The sequence below is a fragment of the Chrysemys picta genome, chromosome 8 (genome assembly GCF_011386835.1).
Source record: "Chrysemys picta bellii isolate R12L10 chromosome 8, ASM1138683v2, whole genome shotgun sequence".
NCBI classification, from domain to species: Eukaryota; Metazoa; Chordata; order Testudines; family Emydidae; genus Chrysemys; species Chrysemys picta.
This window is the reverse complement of record NC_088798.1, coordinates 52,921,173-52,946,553: the sequence shown is the minus strand read 5'-3', so window position 1 is coordinate 52,946,553 and position 25,381 is coordinate 52,921,173. Positions and strand designations below refer to the sequence as shown.

General features: G+C 45.9%; 1 protein-coding gene across 3 annotated transcripts in view; it reads left to right on the top strand.

Annotated features, from left to right (window-relative positions):
* Positions 1–25,381, top strand: part of HMCN1 (hemicentin 1) — a 335,176-nt gene that overhangs the window by 135,142 nt on the left and 174,653 nt on the right. For all 3 annotated transcript variants that reach the window (XM_065554460.1, XM_065554461.1, XM_065554459.1), the window contains exons 12-17: positions 13,440–13,581; positions 13,994–14,121; positions 21,901–22,014; positions 23,068–23,226; positions 24,154–24,348; positions 25,123–25,221. In XM_065554460.1, coding sequence (XP_065410532.1) covers positions 13,440–13,581; positions 13,994–14,121; positions 21,901–22,014; positions 23,068–23,226; positions 24,154–24,348; positions 25,123–25,221 — 837 coding nt within the window. The remainder of the gene's footprint in view (positions 1–13,439; positions 13,582–13,993; positions 14,122–21,900; positions 22,015–23,067; positions 23,227–24,153; positions 24,349–25,122; positions 25,222–25,381) is intronic.

Below are 25,381 nucleotides of genomic sequence, written 5' to 3'. Positions count from 1 at the left end.
CTCCTTCCTGGCAGGGTCACCAGGGCAGCTTGGGAGGAAAATTCTAACCACAGGGTAATCCCCACTTACATGCTAGATAGTTGGCGACTTCCAAGAAATAACAAAAACACAATAATTATATTAAACAGGAGACAAATATAACATAACAGGGTAAAACACTATTCTGAGGGTCACTGGTGCCCATGCTCATAGTAGCCGGGACTTTCCCCAGTCACGTGACCTGATGTAGCAGATGTAAGATTAGTGTCCCATTGGTACGTGTACTTTGTTTGGGGCCCTTGATGACCTATGACCACAATATCTTCTCTGCAGTGGTTTAGCAGTGTGGCTGACTGGGTTCAATACAGCCCAAAGGACTCACAAATGGGAGAAGGTGATACGTCCTTCCACAGGTTTAATAGGTAGCAGGTTATAAAATCCCCAAACCCTTACTCCCTGGCTTGAGGACACAGTTCAGGGAGTAGGGGGTCCCCAAAACAATTTCCCTGACTGACTGACTAAAAGATGGTGCACTCACAAACACCATGAATGATCCTCAGGTTCAGAGATGACTCTGGACTCCTCAGTCACTGCAGAGGGGCTGATCTCTGCTGGCAGGGATCCTCTTCAGGCAGGAGTCAGGCTGCTTCGATTCCAGGATTTCCCCTCACCACAAAGGAGTGCAGGGCTCAAGGTGCAGATTACACAACTATACTAAAATCCAAAATTAGTCTCCTAGCCTAACGTCCAGACACACACACAGCAGGCAGCAGCCCTGGACTAGCAGCCAGAGCAGAGCTGACCACGTGGTGACCGGTCTCACCTAGGGAGCTGGAGGGCTAACTCAGCCTGGCTGGGGATGTTTCCCAGCAAAACTCTACAAACTGGGAGTCATCAGTGGAGAGGGAAAAGCCCAGCTGAGGGATCTTGCTTTCAGGTTCCTAGAGGCCAGTTCTCAGCGGGAACCCTGCATGCAGGCCTGGGACTCACCAGCTCCCCACACAACCAGTCCTGCCCCGGCTGGCTCCAGACTGACTCAAAAATGTCTTCTCCCCTTTCCTGAGCTCCCTGGGAAGGGCATCTCACTCCCTATTGGTTGCTGGGCAGACTTGAGTCTGCCTTGGCTCCCCCTCCCTACCAGGGACAGTGTGCCTCTCCCTAAGTTGCCAGCAGACAGAGCCCCAGGAATCTAGGTAATCTCCTTGGGGGTTACAATAGTCTGACAACTTTATTGTCTATTTATTTTGCTAAGCATTTTTGTAAAGGTTCAAATGGGATTTTTCTTGTCACAACTGAAAGGTTTGCCTCAGCCTGTTACAAGTGGTGCTGTGATAGAAAGATCTCAGTGGTACCCAATACAGGAATTCAGTGAACATACTGTGGACACTGTACTACAAAAACTGCATGTTTGACATTAGGTGTCAAATATGACTACTTCCCCCACCTACCTCCTGCCAAGATAGCATTTGAAATAATTTCACTCCTGATGATGTAGACAGAGTCAACTATGTTGAATACCTGTTGTAAGAAAGCATTCTCAACCTCTTGTCCTAACAAGTCAACCACATTTCTATGCCAGGGAACAGATTTGGATAAATCACTGTGATTTACCCCAATGCAACTCGGAATCAAGATTAGAATCTGGCCCTGGGCGTACTGTACATCAGTGGTGCCCAACCTTATCACACAAGAGGGCCACATAAACATAACCACAACTTTGTGTGGGCAAACAGATTCTACATATTTTAATAGGATTTAAAGTCACCTGTATTGATTTATATTGTCAGTTCAGCTTTTTTCATATGTATTTAGATAGGTTGTTTCTAGGTATAGTGTTGTCTATTTATACACTTTTGTAAACTAAAATGATGTAAACATGATGACAAAATACTAATGAATCGGCCCAGAGTATGGTCTGTTGAAGCAGGCCACAGGCCTTATGAAATGCTCTAGTGGGCCATAAGTTGGGCTCCCCTGCTGTACATGGTTTGGTCTTGTCCACAACAAGGCAAAACCATGTTTAGCTCTGGTTGAGAATACTAGAGGGCAGCAAGCAATGTTGAACACAGCATGATATCTAATCACAGTCTTTGGGCCTGAATCTCTGCTCACCTATAGTAGTGTAATGAAGCAATTCCAGGAAAGTGAATGTACAGTGGTGTAAGAGGAAAATCCAACCTTTTTTCTCCTGGGGAATCTTTTGCCCAAAATATCTTTGGTGTATTCTCTGCTGGACAACCCAGCATTAATATTCCCCCTGTGCTGGTGAGACAAGAGGTTAAGCATTCTGAATGCAGTTTGGCAGCAGTTGTAGGAGAAAAAGAAAGATAACAGGGAAATAAAGACATTATAGAATGAAACGTTTGTATACATACCATTCATTCTCTTGGCATGACATCCCCAACCCCAAATACATAGCGCAGATTTCCATATAAAATGAAAGGAATAGTCCATAATACAATGCTGAGATCCTCCCAGCACAAAAGGGAAAAAAAAGATAATGAAACTGGAGTATTGAAACCTCGTTTGTTGATACTTTAAAGGGGGGGAAATGCAAGATTATTCAGCCCTAAAAAAATTAAAACATTAAGCAGTCTTGATAGCAAAGTGGTTCTTTCTCCACTGTTAGGGTTACCATATTCAAACATTTAAAAAAGAGGACACTCCACGGGGCCCCGGTCCTGCCCCAACTCCGCCCCTTCTCTGCCCCGGCCCCACCCCGGCCCCACCCCTTCTCCGCCCCCATTCCAACCCCTTCCCCAAAGTCCCTGCCCCAACTCTGCCCCCTCCTCTGAGCACCCCGCATTCCCCCTCCTCCCTCCCGCTCTGATCTTGGTTGGGGGTTGCTAAGTGCTTCCCTGCTCCCCACTCGCCCTGCAGCCTCTATGCCTCTGCCTGCCCTGCTCCTCCTCACCCTGCAGCCTCTGCACACCCCAGCCCCTGCAGCCTCTGTGCCCCCTGCTCCCCACTCGCCCTGCATCTTCTGCACCCCCCGCCCCTGCAGCCTCTGTGCCCCCCTGCTCCCCACTCGCCCTGCAGCCTCTGCGCCCCCTGCCTGCCCTGCTCCTCCTCACCCTGCAGCCTCTGCACCCCCCCCACCCCTGCGGCCTCTGTGTCCCCTGCTCCCCACTTGCCCTGCAGCCTCTACACCCCCCCACCGCCTACCCTGCTCACCCGGCAGAGGGAGAACTGAGGGCTCCACATGGACTCAAACACTGCCGCGCTGCTCTGTGGGGGAGGAGGGAGCGGGGGAGGGGGAGAGACTCTGGCTGCTAGAGGCCCTAGTGGCTGCGAGCGGCTTTCAATCAGGCCAGGCATCCAATCAGCCGCGCCGCACTCTGCCTGAGGGGAAGGGGGAAATCCCGGACATTTCTACTTTATTAGAAATCCCCCCCGGACGGCCATTTAAAGCTGAAAAACCCGGACATGTCCGGGGAAACCTGGACGGATGGTAACCCTATCCACTGTTCTTGGAGCTATCTAAGATGATTAAAATACACAGCTTGGAAAAGGTTATTAGCTAAAGTCTCTTATCGCTATGGTACTTCCACTCTTTTCAAAACAGGAAATAAAACAGTTAAACTCCCAGCAATGTTCTTTGATACAAAAGAATTAAATCAGTAGGTATCCATATGTCTGGATGGCTCAGCTGCTGCTAATTACCATTCACAGCAGTCTCAATGATAGTCATTACATTGTTTTTTGAAGTTAGTCTCTTACACAGGAAATACATGTGTTTGGAGAAGGGGGTCAGAGATTGCTTGAGCAACCTATCCAGAGACCTGAAGAAGAGCTCTGTATACATTGAAAGTGTGTCTCTTTCATCAACAGAAGTAGGTCCAATAAAATATATTACCTCACCTACATTTTCTCTGGGAAATTAGTGAGTATCACAAGTTTAATAATCTCTCTCTCTCCCAGGGTTTCCCATTCAATGATTCTAGCTAGATCATACAGAAAAATATTCTTTTTTCCTTCCTGCAGTGAAAGGGAATTAGGGGAAAAATCTAAGTGAAGTCTGTGTTTGCATTGTTAAGCTTCTCTGTGGGTTATATTTGCTTAGGTTTGGGAAGCCTCCTCAGATAATATCCCTGGATGAGATCATCTGCAGAGCGTTACAATTTAAAAGCTAAGCAAACAAAGCTTTCTCATCAAATACTTCCCATGCTTTCAACATGTGATTGTTTGTCATTTATGAACCTCAAAAAGAGTTTATTACTATTTATTATTTTTATAGTATTCAAAGTGTGCTGGGCACTTTACAGACAGTAAGAGGATAAGAGCCACTGCTCCAAAGAGATTATGTATTGAAGGAAACAAAGTACAGGCAAAGAATGGGGAATTAAATGCAACAACAAGCCAAGTGACTGAATGACTAGATGTATCACGTCTTGTTCTATGATTTGGGGTTGGATTTCCTGTTCTATATTGCCAGTTTGTTAGCATTTCCTTGGGGGAGGGGGAAGAACTAGAATCTATAGGCTTTTGAAAGATGTTTTAAGAGGAGGAACTTAGAGGGATGGAGGAATGGCTACTCCTGGGGGGATTCTGTGCCAAAAATTTCAAAATTCTGCATATTTTATTTGTCAAAATAATGCAATATAATCACACCAGTTTCAATTGTTTTGGTAATTTATTTAACCTACAATACAGAAAAAGTCACAATAACTATTCAGCATTTCCTAAACACATGAAAGTTAACTTACAAACACTTGGTAGCTAATATCCTGCTTCCAGTTATAATCCTGGATTTTCATTTAAATCACATTACAGAACACCACAAACAACAACAACAACAAAAAGTAGAATGTCATTTTAAATTGCTCATACTTTCAACATGAAAATCATACAGTTTTGTTAATCATTGTCCTGGACCTGGCTGGGTACTTTGGGAAGTGCTTGGTTCTGATTTTCCTGACATTTTATTGACTGCTTGGTAAATGTTTTATTTGCCCTCAAAGTCTTTTTTTTTTTTTAATGGGTAAGTAAAATAAATCCTGAGCTGTAATCTAACCCCGTTGTGCCACGTTGGCACAGGAAAAAAGTGAAAAAGCACATAGATCTTCCTAGCTGAGGATTCCCTTACTATCATTTATAATAAGACTCCTTTACATCACTCTGGCAATGTAGGGGCCTTAAAACTCTTACAGGTTTTATGCTCCTGGGGGAATTGACTGAGAATGGGAACAGTTAACTAACAATAGGAACAATAGGCATGCTGCTACACTTCTGCCTCAGAAAATGAGATCAAGTAACCATCAACAGTAACTTTAACAATGTTACTACACAGGCAGGCTGCTACATTTGTGCATCAGAGAATGAGATCAATTAACTAGCAGGCAGGCTGCTACACTGCCTCCCGGACATAGCCTGCCTCGTGCATAATAAAAAGCCCTACCCTTGTACACCAGCGAGCTGCAGTAGCAAGCGAGAGGGACAGAGTTTCTCTCTCTCTCTCTCTCTCTCTTTTTTTGGCACGCATGTATGCCCAGACCCTCTCCACAGTGAATAGCCACACAGGCATGCGTGACCAGCCCCATCTTCCCTCCTACCCCCCGTTTCTGAGGCGGTTTCAGGCATGTTGGAACAGATGCGCTGCTGGGGAAGAGGTGCATGTCCCCCTGCAGATTTTTTTTAAAAAATTCTGGTTGGGGGGGCACAGAAATATGCAGGCCATAGAAATTCTGTGCCCCCCGCACTATTCACAACTTCACACAATGCACAGTCAACCTGTGGAACTCATTGCCGTGGGATGTTGTGAAGGCCAAAAGTATAGTTGGGTTAAAAAAAATTAGATAAGTTCATAGAGGATAGAATAGTGGGACATGGCCAGGAAGACATTTCCAAAGTGAGATGTCTGGTAAATGCAGAAGATTTTAGAAGTGCATATAAAAATAAAATAAAGGAGGACTGATCTTATTTGTAATCCATGGACAAGGATAGGCCAGCTACTCTCCTCTCAGATGCCATTACGCATTACCATACAATGACCCAAGAATGAGACAGACTTTGGTCTTTCCTTGCTGTGACATTAGGGTTTAGATCATGCTTTGGTCAGGGCCGGCTCCAGGCACCGGGCACCCAAGCACATGCTTGGGGCGGCACCTGGTAAGGGGCGGTGGGGGGAGCGCGACGCGGCATTCCGGGGGGGGCGCTCCGGCGGCTCGGCGCGGGGGTGGGTGGGCTCTGGCACGCGGCGCTTGGCGGGGGGCGGCGCTCTGGGGGCGGGTCCGGCGGCGCTCGCCTGGGGGGGGCACAGCGCTCGCCTGGGGGGGGGCAGCGCGGCGCTCGGCGGGGTGGCTGGGGGGCGGTGCTTTTTTTTGCTGCTTGGGGCAGCAAAAAAGCTAGAGCCGGCCCTGGCTTTGGTGCCTCATGTTGTTTTGTGTAGCAACACATAGCTAATTTAGGAATCTGGTTAGGTTTGGAGGAATCACAAGACATAGGAAAGAGGAGGATAGAAGTAGTAATCCTCAGGGTTCTGAGAGGTCCTTTGAGGAATAATGGTGAATATGGCATACTTTTATATTAATGTTCCCATGATGCCCCTCCTTGCAAAAAAATACATTATATTTTCAACAATTAATATGCGGTGCATCTTCCATGCATCAGAGAAGGAGAACTATTCCCTAAGATTGTGCTTTTCTTTTAATTAAGTGCATGCAATTGTGGCCAATACAATCTATGTGGCTACTTGATAATGAAGTCTTCTGCATGTATCTAATAAATATTATTTATTGATTTTGATACATACTTTAACAAGTCTATTCTTCAGACCTGTCATTGCAACAGTAGCTGAACTGTGTTTGTGAGCCTTCTTTTTACACAGCTGTTTTCATCTAGTTCACAATCCAAAAATGTGAAATACTACAATGACTATTTAATATGAAACCATAGAAAATCCAATGCATATTGGTAAATACGATCTAAGCTAATACAAGTCAGATGAGAAGGAAAGATTCCTTTTGAAAATATATTGACTGTGTATGTGCATATGCATAAAGATAATCTTTCCTAGAAATGGATCCAACTTGGATTCTGTGCCAGAATTGACTTCAAAGTAGAAATACCAGTCTGTGGCAGGAATGCACAGTATCATCCTAACTCCATCCTCCCTTTTCTCTCAGCAACATATATGTTAATATTTGTTGCAAGCAGGTTTTGATCTTATTGTAGTTTTTTGGCATGTGCATTCATGACACTAACATACGGCAGATGTTCAAAAAATTGAAGATCAAAATTGTGTGTCTCCATCCTGGTACTTACAAATGCAGAATTAAAGATCTTTTAACAAATCGATGGCCATACAGAACTTCACAGGCATCCCTCTATTGCATGCTTTGACCACATAGTGCTTCATGGTTATAAGTGGAGATGAGTCTTCTGATCCAAAAGTACAGAGCCCTACCACTTAAATTAAGACATATGATACATATTTGCTCACATCTGAAAATAGACTATTAAACTAAAGCCCATTAAAGTTAATTGGGACTCTTTCCCATTGGGAATTGAATCAGGCCTATAGAGAGTGGCCAGTACATGGTGGCTCTAATCCTGGTATCTGATCCAAGCTATCTGATCCATGTAGGCAAATACCGATGTCTCTGTGAAATCCTCTTGAAGATAATGGGGTGCTCTGCTTGGTTGCAGGTAGGCCAGATTGTAAGGACTGAGATTTGCCTAGTTAGTGTGGTCAGTATGTTATAGAAGTGAATTTTGCAAAAATCACACCCTATCGGCAAAATTTGCAAAATGTTTATGCGAGTCACTAAAACTATTGCCTTTTTCTGTGATAGCTTTTGATTTGGACACAATTAATTGGTTGTACTTGTTTATGCATTGCTAGTTGTGCGAACAATTTAAATCACATGCCTTTCCAAAGAATTGTTGTTTGAGGCGGTAAAGAGACAACAAAGAATTACTGAATCTCTAAGGTGCTTCAAGACAATCCTCCTTCATGTTCTATTAAAAAGTCATATGATTATGTACAAATGCTGTTTCAATTACTACTATCCAAATGGGTTTTTCCAAACATACAGTGAAAGAGCATGATAAAAGGTTGCTTAGAGTAATGAAAAATATTTTTGTGAAATAATTTGTTCATACTGTACATTATGCCATATATTTCCTGTTCTGTTAATAGAAGTATACAATATTTTTCCATATGTTAAAAATTAAAAATCACTCTGGGTTTTTAAATATTAATTTTAACTTTTTGAAATTGTTTTAATGAGCATTAGTGCCAGCAAAAAGTGCGGGACTGACAACAATGGAGCCTGAAATCCTCAGGTGAAATTCAACTTCTGCAACGGCCCAGTGTAAGATCTGTATACCACTCAGGGTCGGCTCCAGGCACCAGCCGAGCAAGCTTGTGCTTGGGGCGGCAGGTTCTAAGGGGCGGCATTCCGTCCGATCCTAGGGTGGCACAGCCGCCCTTTTTTTTTTTTTGGTTCGCAGGCTCCAGCCGCCCTGTAGGGGGTGGCGGTGCAGAGGAGGGGAGCGCCCTGCTGGGAGCAGGGTGCGCAGTCCATCTGCCCCAGCCGGTACCAGGTCTGCAGCAAGCCCGGCAGCCCGAGTCCTTCTCTCCCTGCCAACCTTCAATTCACCTGCAGGCGGGAGTGGCGTGGAGCCCTCCCGGCAGGCGGCACGGCAGGAGGGGCCGAGTGGCGAGCGCCCAGGCTGAAGGAAGCCCTGGCCGCCCCCCTTCTCTCTCTCCCCCATGCTCCCTCTCCCTCCCCCACGCTAGCTGGGGTGCACACTCCACTGCCCGGGGCACGTCTGCAGCGCAGGGAGTCCCGCTAGCCAGCGCGGCTGGGGGAGGCAGCCATGAGCTGCCAAGTAAGTGGCACCGAAAGTTTACACCCTGGCTCCGGCCTCCCTGAATGTGGTTTTTTTTTTTTTTGCTTCGCCGCTCCGGCTGCCCTGCTCGTTTTTTGGTTTTTTTGCTTGGGGCAGCAAAAAAGCCAGAGCCGGCCCTGATACCACTGAAGCTTTATTTGGAGACTTTACTGGGAGTTAGTGATATATAGAGCTGTGTGAGCCCACCCCTGCCTGTGTCACATCACATGGAGGTACTGCCCCCACCTTTGCCCCCACTGGCATCATCTTGTATGCAGTCTCCTCTTCTCGTTTTCACTGGACAAAAGCCACTTCTGGTGCTAAGACCCTACTGGACAGGACGAGTGCTCTGTAAAACTAGGATTGTTGGCTTTAAGACAGACAATGGCCTCCCTAGGTCTGTCTCAGATTGTGCCTCCGAGTAACCTGATTCTGATGCCTGACTTCCGCTCCGACCACTAGGTCAGATAGCCTACATCCTAGTCATGACAGTGTTGTTATATCTATTCTATAGATAGTTAAACTGAAGAACTGGGAGGTTTAAACTGAAGAACTGGTAGGGTAAGGCCTAAACATAAATAAGTGAGACCATAAGTTCATGAGCAAAAATTCATAGGAATTTGCTTAACTACATTGGTGTCCATATTTACTGAAACTGTGCATGTAAATCAGTTGCTGTCCTAACTAGTTCCTTGCTCCGTAGATGCAAATGTGGTGGTTGCCTTTGGCAATGTAACTCTGCATAAATTTTTGCTTATGGACCTTAGAGCTCTGTCAAGTGTCACACAATGAGTCATTGAAAGAGCTGGACACAGTCATGAAGTCCTGAATATGATTCCCCTATTCTGACCACTAGACAACACACTTAACCAGAACCCTGCATTAAAATTATGGGCTGATGTTCCCACTAACTAAACTTCAAAAATACTTTTAGAAACCCCTGGAGGAATTTATTGTGGCATCTCTGATGTTTGCAAACAATAAAGCTTCTGGTATCCGTGGTGATGGTATGTATTTGCCTGCTCTGCAGGGGTAGCGAGACTTAGTTGGCCAATGTTTACAATCTCCTTGGTTAAGGAGTCTCATCAGCCCATTGCAGGTACAGACTCTGTGTTAACTCTAATGTGAGTCTGGCCTGACTAATAGTGCTTATGCCTTGGCCAACCTATATTGCCCCAAATGTGTAACTTTCTTGATAGACCTTTCTATGTAAAAGTCATACCATTACTAAGGAGTTACCAGGGACTTGCTGTGTAACCTTCGGCAAACCTTTAAATTTTTTTTTTACCTCGGTTTCTTCATTTGTAAAATAGAGACAGTAATACCATCCTCTTTAAAGTATATTGAAATCTCTGCAAGAAAAGTGTTATATAAGTGCTGCCTTATTATTTGTTAAAAAATATTGATGAAAATGGCCAGTGATGTTATGCAAAAATATATCAAAGAGGGCTTCGTTGCAGTGTTTAATTTTATAAACCTATAGGATCAGTTGGTACTTTGGATGGGTATGATCCTAAATCATTACCCTATAAGCTGTACTCCGATTCAGAAGATAGAAACTGTCATGTATTTATTTTGCAATAACATAGGACTTGTCTTTACTACTGCACTAAATCAGCACTGCTGCAGCACGTCTGGTGAAGATCCATTGCATCGACAGCAGAGCGCTCTCCTGTCAAGATAATTACTCCACGTCAATGAGAGGTGGAAGCTATGTTGGCCGGAGATCTTCTCCCGCCAACATAGTGTGGTGTAGACATCACTTTAAGTCAATGTAAGTTACATTGGTCAGGGTGGTGGCTTTTTCACACCCCTGAGGGACGTAACTTACATCTACTTAAACGGTCGTGTAGACAAGCCCATAGTAAACACATTGGCACTATATAACAGTTGCCATGTAGTTAACTGATTGAATGACCACATACTATGAATAAAGAGGGTTTACATGTTATTTCTGCCCTGTAACAATATGTACTGAACTACTTCTCTTTTCTAGAAAAAAGAAGTATAGACTGGTCCTGATAAGTGTTAAGGGAAGATAGGATGTAGGTCATCAAATGGAATGCAGATATAAATCCCTGAAGGAAGAAGAATGTGAAATTTACAGGAAAAAAATTCATCCTGTAAATTGACTCTTTTCACATCATCTTAAACTAAGTGTGGAGGGATCTCCAGTGACTAAAGTAGGAAGAGTTATGTCGTTAATCATGCAGTCATCATAACCTTATTTCCACTATGTTTAGTTGCTTATCCCACACACAAATGCATAGTTTGTATTAGCATTGTGCTAATATTTTACATATTTTTTCCCTCAACCAATAAAATAAAATAATATGCAATACACTCTGGGTCTTATTTGGCAGCCTTTCCCATTGAAGCAAATACAGGTCCCCTATATATATAAGAATGCCATATATGGCCGCCTTTACTCTCTGAAAGTGAAGGAAAGGGAGAGTATACATATTGATGTATCACTGTGTGTTACCTGTAAATTATGTCTCTTCTTGACAAGTTCTTATATGTGTTTAAAAAAAAATTAAGCTGTGGCAAATAGTGGGACTGTGAGAATGCTGCTATCAGTTGCCCATGCTGATTAGGTAGCCTGTGACCATCCAAGCATGAACTTGGAGTCCCAGATTAGTTTTTTTTTAAATCTTTTCCTGATTGAACTAACCTCGTTATCTCCATACTGATTTATACCTGCCTCTGGAGATTTCCATTACTTGCATCTGAAGAAGTGAGGTTCTTACCCACGAAAGCTTATGCTCCCAATACTTCTGTTAGTCTTAAAGGTGCCACAGGACCCTCTGTTGCTTTTTGCTGTTGCTGTTTGTTTGTTTCACTGTTACTTTAATGTCAGCAATAATGTATGTATATTTCCAGCACAAGTGCAGATTTTACCCCACCCTCTCCCAAGGGATGATGTCCTCACACCTGTGTGCTACACATTTATTTACTGTGTGACCCTTAACAGTCTGTAGCTTGGCTTTAATTGCAGAGTGACTCTCTTAGCAGTATGCATCCTGGTCTTTGTAACTTGACTCTTGAAGTCTACTTTCACCTTAATACCCAAACTGCCTAACCCTAACTGTTCAGTGTAATTGGTGGTTGCCAGCAAGGAGACTAGCCATCTGTTAGAAGGACATGTATTAAAACTCCAATGGTACATGATTGGCACTGATTGTAAAGACAGATGCAGTTAAGGTAATTGTAACACAGGCTGCAGCAATGGAGGCAATAAGCTGCTAATCCAATAGTGGGTGATGGTGATGAAACAAATGCAACATTACTGTAGAAGGCATTAGTGAGAATCATCAGCAATTACTCCTGAAAGATTCTTCTCCTGATAATCCATCAGCTGCTGCCGATTCTCCTCTAAAAGTGCATGAAGGCATGTGAGGCTGTGTTGTAAAAGGGGCACATTCATTACTTGCCAAAATGAACTGTAGTGATAGTCTGCTGGCTTTAGTGGGGAAATCAGTCTCGGGCATTGTTGAGCAGCTTCATTGACTCTTATTAGTCTCTTCGCCTAGAGAACCCATTATAACACTATGGGTGTCATCAGCACCACAGATGCAGATTGGCTCCACTATGACTGCTGATGATTTCATTTAAAAATATTATATTTCAAGTCTGTATTTAATTTTGTCACCCAGGATTAAATGTATCCCTGTAGAGAGGACTGCTAGAAAGCCTATGAGCTGCCTAAATGCTGCTTACACCCTGCTGGTCCTTTGCTCCCCCATCCCTAAATAGTCAAGGGGTGTTATCCAGAACTCATTGGTCTTTTAGTCTTCAAGGATTTTTAATAGTTTTTTTCTTAAGTCTCCCTTCTTGTGGATTCCCACTCCGTGAGTTTCATGCTGACATCTGGGCTGGAATAAACACACACAACACACAGCTGAAGTGACTAAGTTTTGCCTGGTTTGGAGTTGAAGCCATTGAAACTACAAAGTTTCTCATAGTTTCCACTCAAAGTAATAAATTGGCACCTCTTGCTCATAACTCAGCCCAGGTTTGTGAGCCTTGGTGAATCTTTTTGGTAAATCTGGCTTAGGTTTTAGGTTTGTAACCACACTCAAAAGCATGTAAAACTGGCACCCGCTGCATTTGAGATTTGGACAGTTACATTTTAAAACAAATTGAAATAAATGAATATGTGGGTTTATTTTCTGTTTGTAACCTAAATACCCTCTTTAATACTACTTTTTCATCTAGCCATGCATGTCTCCTGCCAAGGCTTGGGGTTGGGCAATTGGGAGGGGAGGTGTCTACAAGAAGACCTCTCTAGTTTAAGAAGTATGTAATATGAAACATTTTGAGAACCAGTCTAGATAAAAGGGATTCTATAAATAGATAACCACTATTTATACTTTTGAACAGCATCTGCTGCTTTATTACTCTTTTCACGCAGATTTCAGAATCATCAATAGTATTAAAAAAGAGGCAATGGGGAAAAAATTCTCATCAGTCCTTTCTTAGTGGTGTTTTCCATCATAAGAATGTGTCTGAAGCGTGTATAGACCAATTTTTTATCAAGGTTTTCTGTAAATGGCTGTAAACTTGAACATCATAAAAGTCAAGCTGATGTTTCAATATTATTATTATTATTTTATTTTTAACAGAACCACCCAAAGTTGTCATATCACCTAAGAATCAGTCTTTTACAGAAGGCTCCGAGGTGTCTATAATGTGTTCTGCGACAGGTTATCCAAAGCCAAAGATAGTCTGGACACACAATGACATGTTTATCATGGGATCAGACAGGTATGGTAATGGGCTTGCAGCCTTTCCCTCTTTTCTATTTGAAGAGGATAGTGTTCAGGAATTATGAAATGTTCTGAATGAAAATTTCCTACCAACCTCAAAGGCCTGTGAGACTTGTAAATAGTGCTTGGGGGGAAAAAAAGGAAGCTGGGTAAACTCCAAAATCTGGCCCTTTAATCTCAGTTTTCTCATCTGTAAAATGGTGATATTATGATTACCCCATTTCACAAGGATATTGCAAGACTTAATCTGATGATGCTTACAAAGCACTTTGAGATGCTCTGATGGAAGTTACTATTTATACAAAACACATGCATATATGAAAACCATCTACACACGATGTTGCCACTACATGAGATTGTTTTCGCAATGACTACTGAATTTTGTTCATACTCTTTTTTTTTCTCCCCAGATATAGGTTGACCCCAGAAGGCACTTTGATAATTAAAAATGCCGTTCCAAAAGACGCAGGATTTTATGGTTGTTTGGCCAGTAACTCAGCTGGGACAGAGAGACAGACTTCTACCCTCACATACATTGGCAAGTATAGAAAGAAACAATTAAGTGAAATTAAAAAACAAACAGATGATCTGAGGGGGAAAGTTGAAGAATATTGATAGAGCCGTTCAGAACATTTCTAATGAAATAAATTTTCAAATAAAAATTAAAAAATCCTGAAAATTTTAACAAATTTTCCCTCTGTTTTCTAACAAACTATAAATATTGATAATGTTAAAGGTGGTGGTTGTTACTGTTTCTTCATTTATGGCTCTCATGTTTCTGTTTATTTTAGTTTTAATTTTACAATAAGAAATAGTGTGTTTAAAAAATTAGATCCGCAATGAGCAGTGCTACCTGCCAGTGAACATAGGAGGCAAATGGGCCTCAACTGACTTCTCTCTTTTTCCTTATCCCTCCCACTGGATAACTTTAATCTAGTCTTCTCCCATCACCCTTCATATTAGACCAGCTCTCTGGTGCATGTATTACTCCTGGGGGAATTCTGCTCCACTGCGCATTCGTAGAATTTATGTCCCCTGCATATTTCTTTGCTTTCCTGCAGAAAAATGACTTCCTCGAGTGATTGGTGTGTGTGCATTGCGTGCACGGATGTTCGAAACTTTTTCCCTTAGCAGCTCCTGTTGGGACGGCAGGGGAGCCCCCTAGAGTGGCATCCTTATGATGGTGTATATAGTACCCTGCTGGCCCGAACCCCCTTCAGTTCCTTCTTACCGTCCGTGATGGCGTTGGAACGTTTTCTCTCTCTTGCGAGTGATCCTTAGCTTTTCAGTCTTCTAGTTAGAATTGTTCTTAGATAGTTATCAGATAGTTAAATACAGTTGTATTCAGGTGTCTAGAAGCTAGTTCCAGCACCAGCCTTGGGCTGCAGGGCATGCCGCAAACCCAGGGTTTCAAAGCTTGTGCCTCGTGCCTAATAGCGATCCTCACGACTCCTGTCTCCGGTGTTTGGGAGAGGCACATCAGGCTGAGCGCTGCAAAATTTGCAAGGCCTCAAACCGTGCACTAAGAAAGAAAGAGACTTTCGTCTTAAGCACTTGCTCATGGAGGCTGCGCTACAAGCAAAAGCCCCAGACCGCCCGGCAATGGGCCCGGGTTCTCCGTGCAAAGTGCCCCGGCATTGGTGCGTGATCAAGCACCACCCAGGCACCGTAAATCGCTGGCACCGAGGTGGGCCGCCCAACCTCGGCACCGATTGACCTCTCCGGAACCGACTAAGCTTCATAAGAAGGGGGAAAGAGGGCGCTCTCCCCAAAGAGCTACCAAGATGCTTAGAGAGGCTTCTGACGTGCAAAGACAGGTTGCGGGCCCGAGCCAAGAACTGGCACCGTTGACTCCGGTGCCACAGGCCCTGTTGAGTCCGGTACCCAGCGAATTCAGTGCTGATGAGTGTCTGGAGAAGGTCCTGGAACACCCCTCCACACCCGACACATTTGAGGCAGGGAAGGACCTCATCGAGCTGTTGGTGCCAAATCCCCTGCCATGCAGGGAGAAGCCTCTGGCACCACCCAGCAGGGTGCTGTCCAGAGGGAAACCAGCAACGGTGCGCCGCTCAAGGTCACCGACTCGGCACCTTTCCTGTTCGAGCTCAGTGCAACATGAGCTTTCGGCACCGGAGGCAGACGTACCCGCGACACCTGCGTCAGCGTTTAGATGCCGTTCCATGATGCCATCGATCGCCCGGCAGTGGAGCGTGGCACCAGCAACCTTCCCAGCACCGTGTGAGAGGCATCAGTTCCAGTCCCAAGACTCCCTGTACCGTTTGTGGTCCCGATCATCCAGGCACCGGTCCCCGGCCTGTACCTTAAAGCACCCTACAGCTGCTCAAGGATCAGCACCTCCTTGGTCCTCTCTATCGGTATCCTCCGGCTTCGAAGCTGACTCCAGTCGTTCCAGCTACAGCAAGCACCGGACCATGGCCAGCAGAGACTCACACTCAGCTTGGCAGCCACGGTGGCCACCTCCGGAACAGTGGCCCTTCTGGACCCCATGGGCCTACCATCAACAACAGTGCACCATCTCCAGAGCCTCTAGGTCCGGGCACTCTACGCGATGCCATTCCAGGTCACCATATAGGCATGTTTCAATGGCGAGAGGGGCCACACTCTCTACGCCGCCTTCGGATCCCCAAGAGCAGCTGACAGTGGCAGGCACAGTGCCTGTGGTGTTACCAAGTCAGACGATGCCTCAGGAGATGGCAGCCCCATCAGGCCCCAACGTGGCCCAGGCCTATGGGGACTTGCAGGAGGGTCAGCCCGAGGGCAACCAAAAGCAGCTCACGTCCTCTTCTTCCCCAGATGAAGCAGTGGTGGGTACATCAGTCTCAGGACCACCACCGATCGACATAGGGCTCACCAAGAGCTTCTCCACAGGATTGCCCTCAACATGGGCCTCCAGGCGGAGGAAATGGCCTAGCAGGAGGATCCGATGGTGGACATCCTGGCTCCTGAAGGTCGCTCCAGATTTGTGCTCCCTCTGATAAAGACCATACAAAGCAATTATAATACTATATGGCAAACCCCAGCCTCCATCACGCCAACGGCCAGGAGGGTGGAAAGAAAATACTTCGCCCCATCCAAGGGCTACGAGTTCCTGTTCTGCCACCCAACTCCCTGCTCTCTGTCATTTCAGCAGTTAACGAAAAGGAACGCCAGGGTCAGCAAGCTTTGGCCCAGTTCTCCTCCTTCCCTTCCCCCCACCCACCTTCCCCGTCCCTCGTCAGGGACCCCTCTCATGAGCAGCTCCTTATGCAGGAGGTCCGTTCACTCCTCATAGTGAGGGGTGGTGGAGGAGGTTCCGCAGAAGCTAAGGGGAAAGGGGTTTTACTCCTGTTACTTCCTAATCCCCAAGTCAAAAGGGGGTCTTCGACCCATTTTAGACCTTCGTGGACTCAACAAATTCATAGTCAAACTCCGGTTCTGCATGGCCTCCCTAAGCACTATCATCCCATCACTGGATCCGGGAGATTGGTACGCTGACCTTGACATGAAGGATGCTTATTTCCACATCACCATCCATCCGGCACACCGACGCTTCCTCTGGTTTGTAATAAACCAAAAACACTACTAGTTCACGGTACTCCCATTCAGCCTGTCCACAGCCCCTGGCATGTTCACGAAGCGCATGGTGGTGGTGGGGGCCTTCCTGCGAAAAAGGCAAGTTCAAGTGTACCCCATACCTTGACAACTGGTTACTGTCAGGTCGATCCAAGGATGAGGTCCAGTCCCAAGTGACAATTGTCAGGGACACCTTTCACAGGCTGGGGCTCCTCCTCAACATACCTAAGTCCTCACTTCAATACCTCACCACGACAGTCAGGTGTTGCCTGCAGCTAATCGGACATATGGCAGCCTGCATATATGTGGTCAAGCATGCCCGACTGAGACTAAGGCCCATACAAGCATGGCTTGCACTATGTTACCGCCCGTCCCGAGACCACCTGGACCTTGTGGTAATGATTCTAGGACAGGTCCAAGAATCCCTGCGTTGGTGGCTGGACTGACCAGTAGTCTGTGCAGGGGTCCCCTTCGCCAAGCCCCACCCTTCTCTGATGCTAGTAACAGATGCATCAGGTCTGGGCTGGGGCACACACTTAGGGGATCTGAGGACACAAGGTCTGTGGTCGAGGGACGAGATACCTCTCCATATCAACCTGAAGGAGCTCAGAGCAGTTTGTCTGGCCTGCCAAACCTTTCACGCCACTTTGCAAGGTCACAGCGTGACAGTCCTGACAGATAACATCACTGCCATGTTCTACATAAACAAACAGGGTGGAGCCCGCTCCTCACCCCTCTGCCACAAGGCTCTTCTCCTCTGGGACTTCAGTATAGCACGGTCCATTCAGCTGGAAGCATCCTACCTCCGAGAGTACGGAATGAACTGGCGGATCGCCTCAGCAGGTCCTACCACGTTCATGAGTGGTCGATCAGATCGGACATCATACAGTCTATTTTCCAATGGTGGGGCTATCCTCAAATAGATCTCTTTGCCACCAAGAGCAACACACAGTGCCCTCAGTTCTGCTCATTTCAAAACCACAGTCCGGGTTCGATTTCTGACGCATTCCTAATACTGTGGGGCGAGGGGCTGAAGTATGCCTTCCTTCCAGTCCTGCTGGTCCACTGGGTTCTACTCAAAATTCGCAGGGACAGGGCGACAGTAATCATTATTGCCCTGGCTTGGCCGCGGCAGCATTGGTACACGATCCTCCTAGAGCTGTCCGTAGACGCCCCGATAGCCCTGCCCCTCTACCCGGATCTGATCACACAGGACCACAGGCACCTTCTCCACCCGAACCTACAAACTCTGCACCTCATGGCTTGGAAACTCCGTAGCTAAATCCCATGGAGAGCCAGTGCTCTCAGCCAGTGAGACAGATTCTCCTCAGTAGTAGGAAACCTTCCACCAGGGCAACCTACATGGCAAAGTGGAAAAGGTTTTTCTGCTGGTGTGAACCCAAGCATCTCCAACCTCTCCAGGTTCCTATCCCGATTATTTTGGACTACCATCTACAACTCAAGCAACAAGGCCTTTCTCTTTTGTCCATCAGAGTGCACCTGTTGGCTATCTCAACATTCCATCCAGGGGAATCCGGGTGCTCGGTGTTCTCAAATCCCTTGGTGGGGTGCTTCCTTAAGGGACTGGAGAGGGTGTTCCAATATTCTCGTCCACCAGTCCCAACCTGGAACCTGAACCTGGTCCTCTACAAACTCATGAGCCTCTCCAAACTTCGAGCCCCTAGCCACTTGTTCCCTCCTCTACCTTTCATGGAAAGTAACGTTCCTGGTGGCCATTACATCGGCAAGGAGGGTGTCTGAGCTGAGAGCTCTCACCTCTGAACCCCTTTACAGGTGTTTCATAAGGACAAGCTACAGCTTAGAATGAACCCTAAATTCCTCCCCAAGGTGATCTCCCAATTCCACATGGGCCAGGACATTCGCCTACTGGTGTTCTTTCCAAAGCCCCACATGAGCCCGCAGTACCACAGCTTACACACGCTGGATGTTCGAAGAGCCTTAGCGTTCTACATAGAGCGCATGAGGCCTTTCTGCAAATCAACCCAATTGTTCGTGGCCATAGCCGATAGAAGGAAGGGCCTTCCAGTTTCTGCGCGACGCATATCGTCCTGGATCACAGACTGCATTCGCATGTGCTATGAGCTGGCCAAGGTCCCAGCCCCACCAATCACGGCCCATTCGACCAGTCTTTCTGGCGCAGGTCCCCATCCAGGATATTTGTAAGGCAGCTACCTGGTCTTCAGTCCACACGTTTACAGCCCACTATGCTGTCAACCAACAGGCTAGAGATGATGCAGCGGTTGGCAGGGCTGTCCTCCAATCAATCATTCCGTGACTCCTACCCACCTCCGATGGTAAGCTTGGAAGTCACCTAATTGGAACAGACGTGAACAATCACTCAAAGAAGAAAAGACGGTTACTTACCTCTCGTAACTGTTGTTCTTCGAGATGTGTTGTTCACATCCATTACAATACCCACCCCCCTACCCCTCTGTCGGAGTCAATGGCAAGAAGGAACCAAAGGGGGGTCGGGCTGGCAGGGTACTATATACTCTGCTGTAAGGGCACCACTGTAGCTCCCCTGCCGTCCTGATGGGAGCTGCTAAGGGGAAAAGTTTGCACACCTAATTGTAATGGACGTGAACAACACATCTCGAAGAACAACAGTTACGAGAGGTAAGTAACCATCTTTTTCTGATGGGGAAGCAAAGGGAAGCTACACAAGCGGTCATGTGATCCTTCCTAGCAATATGTTTCAGGTGCCCAGGACAGCCGGCAGAGAGGTAAATCATTATGGGGCAGAGGGGAAGGCCTAGCTGATGGCTCCTACCCTGAATCAGGCTCAGCTGCTAGTCTCGGCTGGGCTGGGAAGGAGGGGACTTTCTCTTCCCCTGCATGACATCTGGGGCTGGGTTAGACTCACCCCAGATTTCTCCCTCAGCTGTAAACTACCTTCCCTCAGGTTTCCTGCACCCATCGCTCCTCAGCTGCAGAGGGAGGGATCATTGTACGGGGAGCTGCTCCCCCACCTGCCCAACCTGTGCATCCAGACCCTCCCATAGAGCCTCCCCCCAGATCCAGAACCCCCCCGATGAGGCCCACTCCCCCTGTACCTGGACCCAGTGATGAGCTCCCAAATCTTAAGAACCGGTTCCCTACCAGGTCCTCTCGGCGGCACTTCAGCGGCGGGGGTCTTCACCGCCGAAGTGCCGCCGAAGACCCGGTAGGGAACCGGGAGGTGTGTATGGGCCCAGAGCCCTGGGGGTAGCGGGGGGCTGTGGGGGCTATTTAAAGGGCCGGGGCTCCAGCTGCCTGTGCCAACCTGGTCCTTTAAATAGCCGCGGGAGCCCCGCCGCTTCCCCACGGCTCAGGCACTATTTAAAGGACCAGGGTGGCAGAGGCAGCTGGAGCCCTGGCCCTTTAAATAGCTCCTCAGAGCCCTGGGGTAGCGGGGGACTCCAGGGGCTATTTAAAGGGCCGGGGCTCCAGCTGCCGCTGCCACCCTGGTCCTTTAAATAGCCATGGGAGCCCCACCGCTTCCCCAGGGCTCAGGCGGCTCTCTGAGAGGGGGGGAAGCAGGGGAGGGGCCGGGGGAGCCTCGGCCTCCCCAGCTGGGAGCTCAGGTGGGCCAGACAGGACAGTCCCGTGGGCCGGATGTGGCCCGCGGACCGGAGTTTGCCCACCCGCCTGCCCCTTTAGGAACCGGTTCTAGACCGGCTTCTAAATTTAGCAACCAGTTCTTGCGAATTGGTGCGAACCGGCTCCAGCTCACCACTGCCTGGACCACCCCGATGAGCCACCCACACCTGGATCCCCATCCCACTGAGCCCCACTCCCCCATCATCTGGACACCCCCTCTGCCAGCTTTATCCCCCCCCCACACCCAGATTCTCCCCCCCCCCCCCGCAGCCCCAACCACTTTCACCTGGATCCCCCTGCAGCATCCCATTACCGTTGCACCCAGAACCACCCAATAAGCCCCTGTGCAGCCAGATCCCTCTACACCTGGATCCCCCACTGAGCCACCCCCACCCAGATTGCCTCACACAGAACCCTCTCAATCCACACCTGGATCACCCCACACTAAGCCCCTCTACACTTGGACCCTGGCTGGTTGAGCCTGCCTGCATCTGGCACAGAGGGGCAGGGCCCTGGGGTGTTTCTGGGGCAAGCCCGGCCCTTGCACTGTGTCAGGGTTGGATGCAGCCTCACTGCTGAGTCCGTGTCCCAAAGGGAGCTGCAGAGTCCACCTCTGTGCAGCCAGTGGCCTGTGCTCCCCAATGCCATGCTGGAGCCTCCACATTTATTTGACAAATAAAATTGAGAGAATTTTTAATTTTTTAGTGCAGAATTTTTAATTTTTTTGGCACAGAATGCCCTCAGGAGTAATAATAAATGTGTCTGTAGCGCAGCGAGCCCAGTATGTCTCTGAGCACTACAGTATTGCACCTATTTAATATTGGGAAGTAGACACCGAGAGAGAGTCTCTGAATCTTTCCAGATCCTCTGGATATTCAAATCCTCTCACTTCTTATTTCTCACTCCTTATTCCACTCACCTTTCAGTTATCCCGCCACTCCAGTTTCTTTATTCTCCCCATTTCCCTCAATATTTTGCAGCTCACATAAGATTCTCAAGCTTGACCAGCTTTAGTTAAAATATTCTGTCTAATGTCCATGTAACAAGAGGAAACTGGAGACCATCCTAACTTAAGTAACAAATATTTAAAGTAAACATTCTTTGTTTACTTGAAAAAAATTCTAATCTTTTTCTTTTTTTCCAGAGGGCCCAAAGTTGACTGTAGTTCACAGTGAAATTCTGGTTGCCCTTGGAGACACGACTGTAATGGAATGTAAAACCACTGGGATCCCACCTCCTCAAGTTAAATGGTTTAAAGGTGCATTTTTTCCATCCATCTGGATCTATTTTGCTTGGTTTGGTTTATTTACTGAACAATGGTATCTTATTCAATTACTTCGGTTTGTGACTTAATAGTGCTAAAAGCTGGTTTACTATCGAAGTGGTGACTAAACCATGAGGTTCTAATTTTGGAGATACAGCACTAGACCTCTAAGGTCTGATACATTACACTTTGTTTTACTGTTTTAACTCCATGGACTTTGTGAAGTTACACTAATGTAAAACGAGTGTAACAGAGTGGTGAGTCGAATCTTGTATCTTCTAAATAATGGCCTTCTTACTTTGTAGAATGTTTAGATATATGTGACTAAAATCTCAAATGCATTTTTCTATGCTTGGTAATTGAATCTCCAACCCCCTCAAAAAGCCCAAGGAGCCCTTTACTTCTCCTGCCATCAAGATTTTAGAGACCCCCACTTTTGGAGTGGAAGGGCACTCAGAGAGTCATCATAGAGCTACATGAGGTTCTCCCTCACCCTCAGAAACTGAATTATGAACTCCAAGAAAAAAGGGTTTATTGTTCCATGCACAAAGGTGTAAACTATTGAAATAGGCTGAATACTAGAAAAGACTTCAATTAAACATCCTATGTTTTCTGGGATCCCAATAGCCCTGGTACATAAGAATTGCCCTAAAAGATCAGGCAGATGCATCCTCTGGTACATGTTTCTGTCTCTGATAGTGGTTGGTACCAGATGCTTCAGCAGAAGATGCAAAAAACTCCTAGTGAACTATTCTGCCCATAAGGAAAGTCTCTTCCTTACCCCCATCAGTTAGAGGCTGGCTTATTCACTGAAGAAAGAGGCTTTATAGCTTTTCTTAAAAAAGTGATTTTATCCAGTCTAATGTAATGGCGGATGTTCTCATTCTCTGTTGAATGGAAGCCAATGTATTTATCTGGGAGTGCTTAATTAAATACAATCGAACAATGATGTAATCTCAAATTGGGAATGAAAAGGATATTTCTTTCATTGGAAACAGTTTTGGAAATACTCTGTTATTTCATGTTATCTTTTTTATGTGGACCTAGGTGACCTAGAGTTGAGGGCATCGATGTTTCTTATCATTGACTCTAATCGGGGTCTTTTGAAGATCCAGGAAACGCAGGATCTGGATGCTGGTGATTATACTTGTGTGGCCAGCAATGATGCAGGAAGAGCATCTGGCAAGATAACTTTAGATGTTGGTTGTAAGTATCCTGTATTTAAGTGCATTAACTGCCCATGATTTAAATGTTTCCATTTCCTGACATTGGAAAGACTCACAATTAGAGACCTAGGCTTCACATTAACAACTTAACCTGTGCTTATTAGTGAAGGGTTGTGCAGATCACTTAACCTTTCACTCTGTCAATATCACCAAACTCTATTCCTCTTTCATCTCCTTTCAAAAATGTCTCTGTGCCTTCTTCCATTCAGCTCTGTATACTTGGAATACTTTCCAGTGTAGTTCATCAAGCCAGCTCCCTTGCCTCATTTAAATCCTTCCTACAACTTTCCCTCCTCCTCACTTCTTTTTGCAAAGCTCATGAAAAGTGAAGGGAGGGGAGAAACATTCCCCCCCCCCCCGCTTTTTTTAAAGCAGTGCAAGCATGAAGATGTGCACATGCCACACTGACCTGAATAACCACACAACATTATTGCCACTCTTGCCCTTCCTCTCCTCTTTCCCCAACCCTTTTTGATCTGACAATAACACTGACTTGTTGTACCGTGTTGAATATTGGCTCCAGTTCTGTAAGTTACTCTGTGGAGGCAGATCTTTGTGTCCATATGGAGTCCTGCTTTTGTCAGAGAGGGTCTTTGCTAGTGTAGAGGTCATCCCATGCAGTGTAACTTACGGGGCCAAGGTCTTAGTCTGTAAGCTCATTTGCACAGAATTGGGTATATTCTTATTTCAGTGAGGTGCCTAGAATATTGTTGAATACCCCCAAAATAAATAAATGATGATGCAAGACTGCAGTTGCAAGGTTTTGCTAAATTTAGAACCTATTTGGATATTAGGTGCTGTATGATGGGACATATAATTGAAATTGTAGTTTAACCTAAACTGCAAAGGAAATATTAATGCCATGTTATTTCTCTGTTTTATGTCCTGTGTATTCCATCTCTTCCAGCTCTCCCAGTTTTCACACAGGAACCTAGTGATGAATCTGTGGATATTGGATCAAACGTGACATTGCCTTGCTATGTTCAGGGTTACCCAGAACCAAAGGTTAAATGGAGACGGTTGGATGGCGCCCCTCTTTTCTCCAGACCCTTTGCAGTTAGTTCCATCAGTCAGCTCAGAACGGGTGCCCTGTCTATTAACAGTAGGTAGACAAAAATCTATAAAGACAAGATCATAACATCTATACTGTATAAATGTATTTATCAAAGTTACTGTAATACTGTAGTATTCATTTTGCCTTTAACAATGTCAGTTTTTAGTACAGACTGTATCCATTTGACACCAAAATTCCACTGGCATTCTGGCGGCAGGAATGAATGCACTTCAGTTACCATTTGAATCTCTTTGTATTTGAGTGAGAATAATGTCAGTGCTGTAGAAGTACAGTGTTTGGGGTAAAATTAAAATTTGGGTCCTGGCCAATTGTTGACACTAAAGATTCCATGGAATGTTTGCAAGAGAAGAGGATGTTAACTCCATTGTTTGTGCCAAGTCCTAGTTTGGGTAGCTATTGTACATTCTGCCTGTCTAATTTCTTCTTGCAGCTTCAGTTGGCTATTGTATTCTTCACCTCTTGTTCTAAACAGTTGTGCGGTATTGTTCTGCGTTGTTAAACAGCTGCCTTGTTCCCTCCCAGACAGTTATATTCTTAGGTGGGTGAAGTGATTCCAGTAGGTACTGTTTGTAAATTGCATTAAAATCCTTTGGGATGAAAAGCAGTATATATATATACATAATGCGTTATTCCTCTTCAAGTTCTCTTATGTGGACATTGGTTCTCTCCATTGTGGCCAGTGACAAGGAATGGTCAAGTAAAATTATATTAAAAGTGAAATATTTTTGCATTGCAACCTTTTAGTGCAAAACAGTTTAAGACAATGCAATCTCGTCCTTTTTCAATTTAATTTGTTTTTAGATTTGTGGGTCAGTGATGAGGGAACTTACATCTGTGAAGCTGAAAACCAGTTTGGAAAGATCCAGTCACAGCCGGCCACAATAACAGTAACAGGACTGGGTAAGGCGGGTTAACATCTCAATCTAACCTAGCAAAAGGATTGACTGATAGAGGTTCTATAGCTGTAATATATCTGACCACTCTTTCGTTGGATATGAGCCCAAACCAAATACTTCGAATTGAAACATCCCCAAATTCTGATGGTATTTGAAATCTGATC